General features: G+C 39.8%; 1 protein-coding gene across 1 annotated transcript; it reads right to left on the bottom strand.

The window, feature by feature from the left end:
• Window positions 1-233: 233 nt before the first annotated feature.
• aars2 (alanyl-tRNA synthetase 2, mitochondrial (putative)) lies at window positions 234-11,769 on the bottom strand. Its single transcript, XM_084416620.1, has 22 exons — window positions 11,486-11,769; window positions 10,941-11,129; window positions 10,431-10,576; window positions 10,159-10,350; window positions 9,395-9,539; window positions 9,159-9,304; window positions 7,999-8,107; window positions 7,879-7,917; window positions 7,031-7,145; window positions 6,618-6,745; window positions 6,369-6,513; window positions 4,048-4,217; window positions 3,847-3,960; window positions 3,619-3,759; window positions 3,405-3,542; window positions 2,928-3,031; window positions 1,716-1,824; window positions 1,518-1,643; window positions 1,318-1,428; window positions 1,151-1,234; window positions 963-1,076; window positions 234-886 (listed from the first exon to the last, which is right to left on the bottom strand). Exons 1-22 carry the CDS (start codon window positions 11,741-11,743, stop codon window positions 704-706), a joined length of 3,006 nt encoding a protein of 1,001 aa, XP_084272746.1. The 5' UTR covers window positions 11,744-11,769; the 3' UTR covers window positions 234-703.
• Window positions 11,770-12,886: the final 1,117 nt, after the last annotated feature.

Genomic DNA, 12,886 nt, shown 5'->3' with positions numbered 1-12,886 from the left:
CCGCAAAATAACTAAAAATAATACAAATAAAATAAAATAAATGAATAATATGGTTACTACACTTTTACTAAAATAAAACTATGGTTAATTTTCGTAATACACAGAATGAACATTATCAAAACACAATGGAAATATGATATCACACACAGGAGTCAATGAAAGCACCAGGGTAGAACTGCAAGCAGGCGGGAAAACAATGAATAGACTGTCCACAAAGTGTAAGGAGACGGTTCAAAAAGGAATTTGAGGCACGTTCAGTTTATTTCGACATCATATTGTGGGTGAGTTTTTAAAGCATTTTTTGTCTCCCTCTGGTGACTGAATACTGTGATTCTCTGATGAAGAATAATAGAAGATTCTAGCCAGCAGGGCGGCACTCTGACACAGTGACCGATGTTTTTATTTCGTGCATGATTATATTACTGACACATTAGATAAATTAATTATTAATTTTTTTGTATTTACAATTAAATATTTTACTGAGCAATGCCATTCCTTGAATTAAAAAAAAAAAAAAATGTCTTGAACCAAACCTACCCGTGGAATAACTTAACAATATTTAATATCAAAATCAAACATATATAGTATATTCCCTACCCTTTTAAAACAAAGGAACGGGGGCAGAAAAATGTGCTAATTTTGAGGAAGCATATCCATTGTGGTACGCTGGTACTGTGTCAATGATTATCCAAGATTAGTTTGTTCATGATGCATTTCTGATTTTGTTGTGAGCAAATTCTTCAGCCCAATGCAGGACCTCTGTAACATCTGAGACTTTGGTTGCTTTTCCCACACCTTTAGCAACCTCGTTTGAGCCATCTGCATTTCCTTCCAAGCGTGTGCACACATGAAGAGCCCATTCGATCGCTGAACCACCAGCAGAGCCCTAGGAAGACAGTATGAAAGCAATCTCACACCTGTCTGGTTATACTGTAGTTGTGTGATTTTGTTGTGTGCTGTACCTTGGGTACTTGGCAGGCAAAAAGCACCTTCCCTGACTGCTGCAGGTGAGCAAACAACATGACCAGGGAATCTGGTCTGCTCTTGCTCAGCTTGAGCACAGTCTTCATCAGCACCTAAACACGATAACATGTAAACCAAGTATACATTTGATACAAATATAATCGTCAAAGATCATCACAAAACATACCGATATCGAGACCGTCTGGATCAAGTCCACAAGCACAGTTTTATTAGAGTGTTTGTCCAGCAGCTCTTTGGCTTTCAAGGCAGCCTGAAGCAGAAGAAACAATAAGCCATATGCCTAAACAACAGATAATATTAACAACTAGCAAGACAACCTTTAGACGTTTCTACCTCTGTGATCTCCAATTTTCTGATGGACGTGTTGCTGCTCTTCTGCATCGCTTTCAGGCGAGTCTGCAACTCTCGTCTCTGCCATTGTGGGATTGGTGTGTTATCAACCACCTAAAACACATAACACGATATAGACGAATGAAATTCATACATCATGAACTGACTTTCCAATGAAGACGAGAGGTTATGGAGTTACGTACATTCATTAGGACGCCGATCTCTTTGGAGAGTTTCTGAGCTGCTGGTATAGACAGGACGCTTGCAACTTCTACCCGTGCCACCAAAGACTCCAACTCCTCCTCCATGGCTTGGCCCGCCTCACGAGCCTGGGTCACAGGAACAGTTAGCATCACAGAAACTGAACTGCCAATGCCAATGGTAGATTTCGTTTTTCGAACCTTTTTGGCTTCATCTCCAGTAACAGCAATGATACGGCTAATGCCTTTCACCATCTGTCGCTCAGACACAATGACGAAGTCTCCAATTGCTCCCGTCCTCAATAAATGCCTGATAAAAGCAACAACATATTGGTGAGCTTGGCTTAGGGTTGGGTGATATGGCAAAATATCATTTCACAATTCTTTTCAGACTTTTTAGACACGATTTTGTTGGATTCTAAGACATTTTTTGTTCAAGTTACTTAGCAATAGTCAAACTAATTTCCACATTTAAAATATTAAGCCCTACAAGATGAAAGAACATGAAAGATTAAGATATATTACATAAAGGCCCAGTTTCACAAACAGGGCTTAGATTAAGCCAGGACTAGACCTTAGTTCAATTAGAACATTTAAGTAGCTTTAATAAATGTGCCTTAGAAAAAAAAAAACATTACTGGTGTCCATCTTGAGACAAAACAATGGCACTGATATATTTTAAGAAGTGTCACTGCAAGTTGCTTTCAGTTAAAACAGATTAAACATGCATTTTATGTCTTTGAAACCGGGGGAAAGTATTACGATTATTAGACTACAGTCACTTTAAGACCTAATGCACAGATCCAATATTCTCAGCTGCATGTGATTTCTTTCCCAGCTGTTTACCTTCTGTTTTTGACAAGTTAAGTGCAATAAGACACGAAAGTATGCGCTGTGTGACCGGAAAACATATATCAGAAGTTCAAACTGGCAAGGCTTTAAAACGCATGCAAATAATAAACTTTTGTGATGACGAAGAACAGCAAAGTCACAATTAGTGAGTAATCGCGATAGAAGTGAAATGAAAAAACTGAAACGCCAACTGATAGAATGTGCGCTGTAGCAAGATACTGACAATCTCTCTGTACAGGCAGACTGTTGGAGACATTTTAATCATTTATGATCATTACGCACACCCCTACCTTGGCGGCAGCTTGGAAATGGTCAGATGTATAAGTGGTTCGCCCAAAGCAGCGATAACTAACCCTGATCCTGGATGGCTATCCTGCAGAGTTTGGCGCCAATCCCAGACATGTCACATCTGAACCAGCCAATCAAGGTGTTCAAGATTATTTGAAAATAACATGCAGGTGAAAAGTTGGAACTGAAGTCTGCAGGAAGTAGCAGCCCTCCAGGAGCAGGGATGGCTAACCCCTGGTCCAAAGAGTTCCAGCAGTTTCAGAAGAACCTTACGTGCCACAGCAAAGCTCCACTGAAGCTTGTCTAGCGGTGTTTGAGGTAAACAGATCCGAAATAGGCATAGCCACGGACACCACTCGCACTGGATCCGGATACACCTGAAACAAATGACATGGTCAACACCTTACATATACCCCAGTTTCCAGCAACAAGGTGTGGGGCCAAAGTTCTGGCCCATTTCCCCCAAAGAATAGGAAGTTCTGGGGTGTAAAGTCCTAGTTCTTTTATCTTACATCTGGGCTGTCCAATCCTGCTCCGAGAGGGCTAAGGTATGCTTCGGCGTTTATCTCCAATCCTACTTAAAAACACCCGAACCAGCTAATCAAGGTCTTCAAGATCACTAGGAGCTTCCAGACAAGTGTGCTGAGGCAGGACATTTGCTCTCCAGGAGCAGAATTGGACACCCCTGTCTTATCGACAGCGGTCCAGTATCGGAAATAAAAAAGTGGGAATCAGGCCATCCTTATTTACCTCATCTATAGTTCTCAGACCTGGAATCAGTTTAGCTCTGGACAGAGGGACCTCTTCTATGTGCACCTCTGCATTTTGACGAAGGATGTCCTGGACCAACTCTTCAACTTGCTGTAGCTCAGATACACTAAGGGAGCCCTTTATACAAGCACATACATGTAAAAGCCAGTTTGGAAATCATTCAATCCCTGAGGCAGCCACACAGCCATTGTACCTTCACACTGAAGTCGAATCGGAGGCGGGTGGCGGTGCAGTGTGACCCTCGCTGACTAACAGAGGGACCTAGCAGCTCTCGCAGAGCGAAGTTTAGCACGTGTGTGGCAGTGTGCTTCACCATGCAGCCCAGACGCCGAGCCTACAGTTGGAAATGCAACACTTACCAAAAGGTATCTGCATGATGCATTACCATGTCTGATGGTACTTTTACTCCTACTACTCCCACCTCATCCACATGAAGATGCACTTGGTCCCCAATTCTCAAAGTCTCTGCTGCCGTGACTTGATGTACCACGTAACCCCCAGCCAGACGGACACAATTCACAGGGAACAGCACATCCTGAAAAGCATTACCACAAATGGTAACTCAAACTTGTCTGCTTATCAAATACATAAAAATAAGATGAGATGTGATGTGATCAATAACCTGTAATCCATCCTTGGTGAAGTAACCCTGGTCGTGCGCCTGTCCTCCCTTCTCTGCATAAAAGCTGGTCCGGTCCAGAATCACACCACAGCGCTGACCCTCACGCACCTCTGAAACCAAAGACCCCTCACAGTAGAGTGCCAGGACTGACGCTCTGCAAGGCTCAAACACTGAGAGAGGAAAAGAGTCAGGATCATTGTTCAGTCTTATACCGTGTCCCAACCTGGTGTGATGTAATAAAGCGACAGGCAATAAATCCTATTCCTTCCATAATAACTAGAGTTTTTGTCCTAATCAAATGAAATGCATTGAAATGTTAACCCAGCCAACACTGAAATCTCACTGGTAGCTATGCAGAGTGTATTCTAGCATGTTGCTATGTGGTTGATAATGTGTTTTGAGAGTTTTTTGGTGTTCTGAGTGTTCTTTAGCATGTGGCTTTTTTATTGTGTTGCTGTGCAGATACCGAGGTGCTCTGAGTGTTTTTTAACATGTTGCTATGCAGTTGCTCAGGTGTCAAGTGATGCTCAAGTGTTTTAGAATGTTGATATTCGGTTGTTAGTGCTCGGTATTCGAATGTGTGTGCTTTTTCGTGTGTTGCTGTGCGGTTAGTGAGGTGTTCTGAGTGTTTTTAGAATGTTGCTATGCAGTTGCTATGGTGTTTTAACAGTTTTTAGTGTGTTGCTGTGTGGTTATTGAAGTGTTCTTTGTTTAGAATGTTGCTATGCAGTTGTCTAGGTGTTCTGAGTGTTTTTAGAATGTTGCTATGCAGTTGCTAAGGTCTTATAAGTGTTTTTAGTGTGTTACTCGGTGGTTAAGGTGTTCTAGGCTGCGTTCACACTGCAGGGCTTAACGCTCAATTCCGATTTTTTTACAAGGCCGTTCACATTTCCAATTAAATGCGACCTTTTGTGATCTCCTGTGTGACCGTGAACGTGACATGACCCAGAAGTGACCCGCATGCGCAGAAGAGTACTCAACGGTCAACGACGTCACTTGTTGTTTGCGGAAGTAGCTAAACATGGATGTCAACAGTGGAGCTCGTTTAGCGATATTAAAGTTATTTTCGCCATAGTTGTTGTTTATCTTCTCATTCCCGTCTACTTCAACGCAGAATTATGACGTTTGTCGCGTATCAATGACGTGCGGGTCGGATACATGCGACCTGGCCGTTCAGACTGAAGTCGCATTTCAAAAGATCGGATACGTATCGGATTTGGACCACATACCCAAGTGGCCTGGGTCGCATTTGAAAAGATCAGATCTGTGTCGTTCAGACTGTCATGAAAAGATCAGATACAGGTCGCATAGGGGCAAAAAAATCGGAATTGGGTCGTTTCAGCCTGCAGTGTGAACGTAGCCTGTGTTCTTTAGAATGTGTGTTTTAGAATGTTGCTATGCAGTTACTGAGGTGTTCTGAGTGTTTTTAGAACGTTGATATTCGGTTGCTAAGGTCTTTCAACAGTTGTAGTGTGTTGCTGTGTGGTTATTGCTATGCAGTTACTGAGGTGTTCTGAGTGTTTTTAGAACGTTGATATTTGGTTGCTAAGGTCTTTCAACAGTTGTAGTGTGTTGCTGTGTGGTTATTGCTATGCAGTTACTGAGGCGTTCTGAGTGTTTTTAGAATGTTACTTTGGGGTTGCTAAGGTCTTTCAACAGTTGTAGTGTGTTGCTGTGTGGTTATTGCTATGCAGTTACTGAGGCGTTCTGAGTGTTTTTAGAATGTTACTTTGGGGTTGCTAAGGTCTTTCAACAGTTGTAGTGTGTTGCTGTGTGGTTATTGCTATGCAGTTACTGAGGTGTTCTGAGTGTTTTTAGAACGTTGATATTCGGTTGCTAAGGTCTTTCAACAGTTGTAGTGTGTTGCTGTGTGGTTATTGCTATGCAGTTACTGAGGTGTTCTGAGTGTTTTTAGAATGTTGATATTCGGTTGCTACGGCCTTTTAACAGTTGTAGTGTGTTGCTGTGTGGTTATTGCTATGGAGTTACCGAGGCGTTCTGAGTGTTTTTAGAATGTTACTTTGAGGTTGCTAAGGTCTTTTAACCGATTTTAGTGGATTATGTGTGATTATTGGGGTGTGTAACATGTTGTTTGACATGTTACTATGTAGTTCATAAGGTGTTTTGAGTGTTTTTGGTGTTCTGGGTGTTCTTAGAATGTTGATATTCGGTTGCTAAAGTATTTTGAGTAATTTTTGTGTTCTTTAGTGTGTTGCTTTCTTCACGATATACATTTTTAGTGTCAAGTCTGGTCAGGACACAGTTTTAATGATTTAACTGCCTTACAAACTCCTGCACCAATGAACTTTTCACTCAAGTACCATATTGTCCATCAGACCCCAGACTGTAACAGTATTTCAGCGAGTCGTCAGTGTGAGGAACTTTTCGGCTTTGTAGCTCCGCCAGGCTATGAATATCCAGCTGGTCCGCCCTATCTCCATCATCCTCCTCCGACTGAAACCTCAACTGAGAAAAAAACCCAAGTTAATCCATATACCCACTGCCACTATAACAGATAAATCAATAAATCAAATGCTGGATTAAAGAAAGCCACATGCTAATACCAGTACCTTCTCATATTCATCTTCAAGCACTTCCATTTCTTTTTTATCAACCATCTTGCCCCTCTCCTCCAGCATCAGGTCAATGAGATCGAGAGGGAAGCCTAGGTTACGATGTAGCGACCAGGCAACCGAGGCTGATTAATAGATACAACACAATGGACACAAGAGAGTAGAACAAATCAAAAACACAGAAATAAATATTCATGCAGGTGCTATTCACTAAAATGTGTGTGGTAGTTAAAGATCAGGGCTGGTGACTGAAAGGTTGAGAGTTTAAGTCCCACAAGTGACATTGCAATTATCATTATGCCCTTGAACAAGTTGCTTGGGATAAAGTATCAATGAAATGCACTTAATATTACAGAGACTGCACAGATAATAAAGGGAATAAAGCAAATTACACCGCTTTGTGGGTTTACCTGGAAAAACAGCAGAGTCTTCGTCCATATTGCTGAGAGTCCTGTCAATCACCCTCCTGCCCTGCTTCAGCGACGACAGGAACTGGGCTTCATTCTGATTAATGAGATCCATGATCTACAGAGGAGGAACGCAAATGTTTTACAAATTTATCAAGGGTAGAAAACAAAATTCAGTTCCTGCACTTTGTTCACGGCAGGTTTTCGAAGTTGAAAAAATGCCACGGTACACTGATACATTAAACTCAGAAGTACGGTTTCGCCAATATTAAAATTTAGGCTAATGCAGATAAACCATGAACTATTTTCATATTATGGCCGATAACTGATAGTGGCTGATATTAATATTATTGTTTGAAATGCTACAAGTGAATTTAAGCATCATTTTGAGATTTGCTTGATATTACATTTAACAGTGTTATTAAATTATTAGTGTTTTTAAAGATTCACTTGAATTGCTTTTTAGAACATGGTAATACACCTCCATTCACCAAGGCTGCATTTATTTGTTAAAAAAATACAGTAAAAACAGTAATATTGTGTTTTCTATTTTAATATATTTTAAAACGTAATTTATTTTTGCGATGTAAATCTACATTTTCAGCATTATTCCAGTCTTCAGTGTCACATGATCCTTCAGAAATCAGTCTAATATGCGGATTTGGAAACATGTCTTATTTACATTAATGTTGGAAACAGTTTTGTGGAAACTGTGATGTATTTTTTCAGGACAGAAAGTATCTTTCCTGTCACTTTTGAACAATTTAATTCATCCTTGCTAAATAAAATAAAATAAAAAAGTATCACAGTAGTGTATCTTTTTGCAAGAAGGTGTTTTGTAACATGCTTACCCTCTCAGACTCTGTGTTCAGCTCAGGATAAGCATCACCCTAAGAAAAGGGAAGAGAGCGGGAACATAAAACTTAAGACACAATGCAGTGATGACAGTAATAAACTGATGGACATCTCACCAGTATATGAGCTACAGTAGGCACCAGGCTTGCCAGCGTACCCTCGGGGGCCTGCAGCACTTCTGTAGAAAACCTTACGGCACGTCTCAAGATACGTCTTAACACCAGCCTATCACAAAGATGGCATATTTCAGAAATTGTATGTGTTAAAGGAACACTCCACCGTTTTTTGAAATAGGGCTTATTCACCTTCTTTCCTACATTTAGATCGGTGGGCAAATGCATTTTTGTCTCAGTGCATGGATTGGTTTAGTTTGACAGGGTCGGCGCTAGCTTAGCTTAGCTTAATGAATGGAATCCTTTGTTGCCAGCTAGCATGTCCTGAGTAAAAGTGATAAAAAAAAATAAAATAAACCACCTAATTACTTCTTGTGGCCTGCGTATTCACAACAAGTACAAATAGCGATGCAGATTAACACTAGGCGATTTCCTAGGCAGATATTGACTTGGGACTATATTAGGGGGAAGCACAGGCGAAGCACTGCTACTTGGGCGCAGAGATATCACGCAACACGTGAAATCCCACAACTTGTGAATACAGGTATAATATGGTCCATTTGGTCCATTCGGCGTGGGGCGTTTTTTCCAGTTCACTTTATCACACCGGAAAAAAAAATCGAGTACTGCAGGATGGATCAACGCCGTGAAATCCTCGGTAGCTGTGACACAACTGCGGGCACGCTCATCTTGATCTGACGCGTTGAGCCTGGTCATCGATGGCAGTAACTTGTCCCACTCGCCACAGCACAGACACTATTTCAGTTGGCATAGTTTGGCATATTCCCCCACATTCACACCACCAGTTCGTGTTGGCTCTCATCCTCACGTCCTCAGGCTGTTGAGTGATCGCAACCTCCTCCTCCTGTCGTTATATTTCCAAAGCTCCTCCTCTCAAACTCTGGCTCATAGAGGTATGGTTCTGGATGGTTTTTTTTATCACTTTTACTCAGGACATGCTAGCTGGCAACAAAGGATTCCATTCATTATGCTAAGCTAAGCTAGCGCCGACCCTGTCAAACTAAAAACAATGCATGCACTGGGACAAAAATGCATTTGCCCACCGATCTAAATGTAGGAAAGAAGGTGAATAAGCCCTATTTCAAAAAACGGTGGAGTGTTCCTTTAAATTACCCTGCATACTTCGATGAAGTCAAACTCACTCAGCGCCTGTCATGCCTGGATAGATTCCGTCAGCGATACACACGCAGATCGTTCGAACGTGGTCCGCCACGACCCGATAGGCCATGTCCACCTGACCCGCGTCGGCCTCTCCAGTCCTGCCCTGATATGCAGGAGCCTTAGAGCACTACATGCACAGACAATAGAGATAATGTGGCTTGATTTATATTGAACCTGGAATATTATTCTTTTAAAAGGTTAAATGAAGGCTAGAGACCTGGTGGATGGCGGACAATAGAGGTGTGAAAAGATCTGTGTCATAGTTGGAGCGTTTTCCCTGCAGTACGGTCACCAGTCGCTCTAAACCCATCCCAGTATCCACGCTGCACTGGGGCAGAGCTCGCAGGCTACCATTGCCCTCCCTGTAACATAAAGAGAGTGCATTTTCAAATCCTCACAATGTGTGTTACTAACACATTATTCCACAAATAAATGGAGGCACAAGGAAGGAACCAAGGTTATTATTGTTAACTAAATCTATTTAAATCATTTTTGTTAATTAAAATAATAAAGCTGAAATAAATTATAAATATTAGATGAAAAAAAATCCATTTGGAAATGCTGAAATAGGTTGATGCTGAAGGAAGCACTAAAATTACTAACTGGAAATAAATAAAAACTAAAACTGAAATAAAAATAAACTAAACCTACATAGTATATATATTTTTAAGTGTTTTATTATAATTTTGATCATATCTTCAGAGTGAACCATCCCATCCCCACAGAACAAGCTTTCACTGCACAATTTTTTATATATATATATATATATATATATACACACACATATACAATATCATGTTCAGATTTATATATATATATAAATACATATATAAAAATCTGAACATGATATTTCATTAAATAACTAAATATTTAAAAAACTTAAAATACATAAGTAAAAGCTAATTCAAAGTATTTATAAAAACTACTATATATATATATATATATAAAATGTAAAATAACACTGAAAGTGACTTTTCTAACCTGTTATACTGCATAAAAACTAGATTCCAGATTTCCACCACATCCGGACTGTCTGCATTGACCAACAAGGTGGCGTTCCGATTCCCAACATGATCGTAGTGAATCTCCGTGCAGGGGCCACACGGACCCGTCTCGCCCATTTCCCAGAAATTATCCTTCATTCCAAACGGCAACACGTGATCCGGCTGCACTCTGCACGGGAATGTCACAACAATCCGGTGAATTTCCAACTGAAAACGAATAAATTTTGCTTTGCACTGCTTTGAACGTACCCTATGCTGAGCCAGATTTGCCGCGTTTCCTCATCGGCAGGGAGACCATTGGCCACGTCCCCAGAGAAGTACGAGACATACAAGCGCTCCACAGGAATTCCGTACTCTTCCGTTAAAAGACGCCAGGCCATTGCACAGGCTTCCACCTGGGTTGTGAATCATTCATTTATTTATTCAAATTATTTCATGCATTCACTCTCAAAACTTTTGTGTTCCCCGAGAAACTTTGCATTTGCTCGCAGGTGTGAGGGAAACCAATATCAGGCTTTTTCTTTTTCTCTGGGATTGTGATGCTTTTGAGAAAGAACACAAAGTTTCTCAGGGGAACGCAATATTTTTGCGCAAGAACGCAAAGTTTTTCCCATATCTCGTATTTTTTCCATCACTACTTCCCTTAGGGGCTCTGTAAAATGCAATTCACATAACATCTTGAATAAACCTCTTGCATAATGAACATATTCATGAAATTGGAATGAAATTGGAATGAAAGAATGAAATTATGGACCAGACCTTGAAGTAATCACCAAACGACCAGTTCCCCAGCATCTCGAAGAAGGTGTGATGGTACATGTCTTTCCCCACATCCTCCAGGTCGTTGTGTTTGCCTCCGGCGCGGACACACTTCTGACTGTTCACCACCCGCCTGTATGATGCCATCTCACTGCGGGGGTCCGCACAGCCCAGGAGAATCGGCTTAAACTATGGGACAACAGTCACAGACCATGAGAACCTAACATCAAAATTATCATTACAGAAGACAGCACCCCCAAAAACACTTAAACCACACTTTAAAAAATAAATGCACTTTATATATATATATATATTATAATAAATATATAATAAAATAAATGAGAATATATAACTTTAAAGTTTATATAATTCATCTATTTTTTACTTTATTTGTTTATCTTTTTTTAAAGAGTAAACCCTACATTTTCCTGACAGCATTACCATGATACGTGTCCAAAAAACATAGCAGTGCCATTGCACTTTGACATGGCTGTTCGGTGTTATATTTTTATTTTCTTGCATATATCATTATTGATTTTGAGTACCTGGTTCATTCCTGCATTGACGAACAGAAGACTCGGGTCTCCTCTCGGACGCACTGAGGAGGACGGCACCACTCGGTGTTCATAACCTTCCTTGAAAAAGTCGATAAACTTCCGCCGTACTCTTTTAGATGTGAATTCTTCATGGGATCTTGAGTAGGACAGGGCCGAGCATGTTCTTATTCCCGTCAATAAAGTGTATAATTTTGCATTTAAAAGTGCACAGTGGAGCTGTTTCCCCAGCACTATGCGCGCAGCCATCTTGCCGGGTCACAACGTCATATAGCAGTGTCCAATCAGCGACGAGAATGAAATGAAACTGAAGCTAAACATGACAATGAAGAAATACATTCAAAATATATTTATATATAAATGTTGTATTACGGTGACGCATTGCTGCCACATACATATTATTTTCCCCCCTCAATTATGTCGTAATAACGAGATCTTATGTCGTTAAAACGACATATTTTCTCGTAATAACGAGATCGTATGTCGTTAAAACGACATCTTTTTCTCGTAATAATGAGACCTTATGTCGTTAAAACGACATATTTTTCTCGTAATAACGAGATGTTATGTCGTTAAAACGACATATTTTCTTGGCCTTATAAGGACATGTGTTGTCATGTACAAAATAGGCCTTTATCCACATAAAATTGATAGCCTATCGCTATCACGCCTTTATCACACTTCTACGTTCAAAAAGCTTAAGCAAATAGTAGCAGCCCCCAATCAGGCAAAATTAATCAATATGGCCCTTTTAAAAAAATATATTTTATATAGGCTAGGCCTATAAGTTTTTTTAAATATAATATATTATATATAAGATTTTTTTTTTTTTTTTTTTTTTTAATAGGCTATATCTTCATTACCTAGAGATATAATTAAACAAAAAGTAGTCAAAACACATCTAACAGAACATAGCCTAAGTTGTTTATTTTTTACAACATTGTGTTCTTATTTTGTTTAATTAATGAAATGTCAATCTTCGTCTTTATAACAGAAGATACAATACAATACAAAAATCTTCAAGATACAGCCTACAATCTTCATATGTATAACGGATTGTCACCTTATAAACAGTCCGTTGTGTGGCGGAATAAGCAATGCTATATAGAAATATATGGTTAGTATCTTAATTTAAACTTTATTTTATTATTTTATTAGTTCATTAACTAATTATGCTAACTCAACTAATTTAATGTAAAGAGCTGGATACTATAATTACTAATTAAATAATGTCAAATATTAAATGTAGGCTATTGATTAGAGTTGCCATAGACTAAAGATTTTTTTAGACTAGTAGTCATTCAAGCAATTAGGACTAATCACACTAGGACTAACTCAATCCTGGGTGCATATAGCCTAGTGGTCAGTACACTCTGCACAGACATTCATTGC

Source organism: Rutilus rutilus (assembly GCF_951802725.1).
Source record: "Rutilus rutilus genome assembly, chromosome: 8".
Lineage (NCBI taxonomy): Eukaryota > Metazoa > Chordata > Actinopteri > Cypriniformes > Leuciscidae > Rutilus > Rutilus rutilus.
Note: the sequence above shows the minus strand (reverse complement) of the source record. Positions and strands in the feature narration are given on the sequence as shown.

What these genes read in the sequence shown, in the direction of transcription:
- aars2 (XM_084416620.1), bottom strand. Translation starts at nt 11,743, where the DNA reads ATGGCTGCGCGCATAGTGCTGGGGAAACAGCTCCACTGTGCACTTTTA. An exon ending in TATTGTCCGCCATCCACCAG is followed by an intron (nt 9,305 to 9,394) that starts GTCTCTAGCCTT and finishes CTGTGCATGTAG; the next exon opens with TGCTCTAAGGCTCCTGCATA. An exon ending in AGACTCTGCTGTTTTTCCAG is followed by an intron (nt 6,746 to 7,030) that starts GTAAACCCACAA and finishes TCTATTAATCAG; the next exon opens with CCTCGGTTGCCTGGTCGCTA.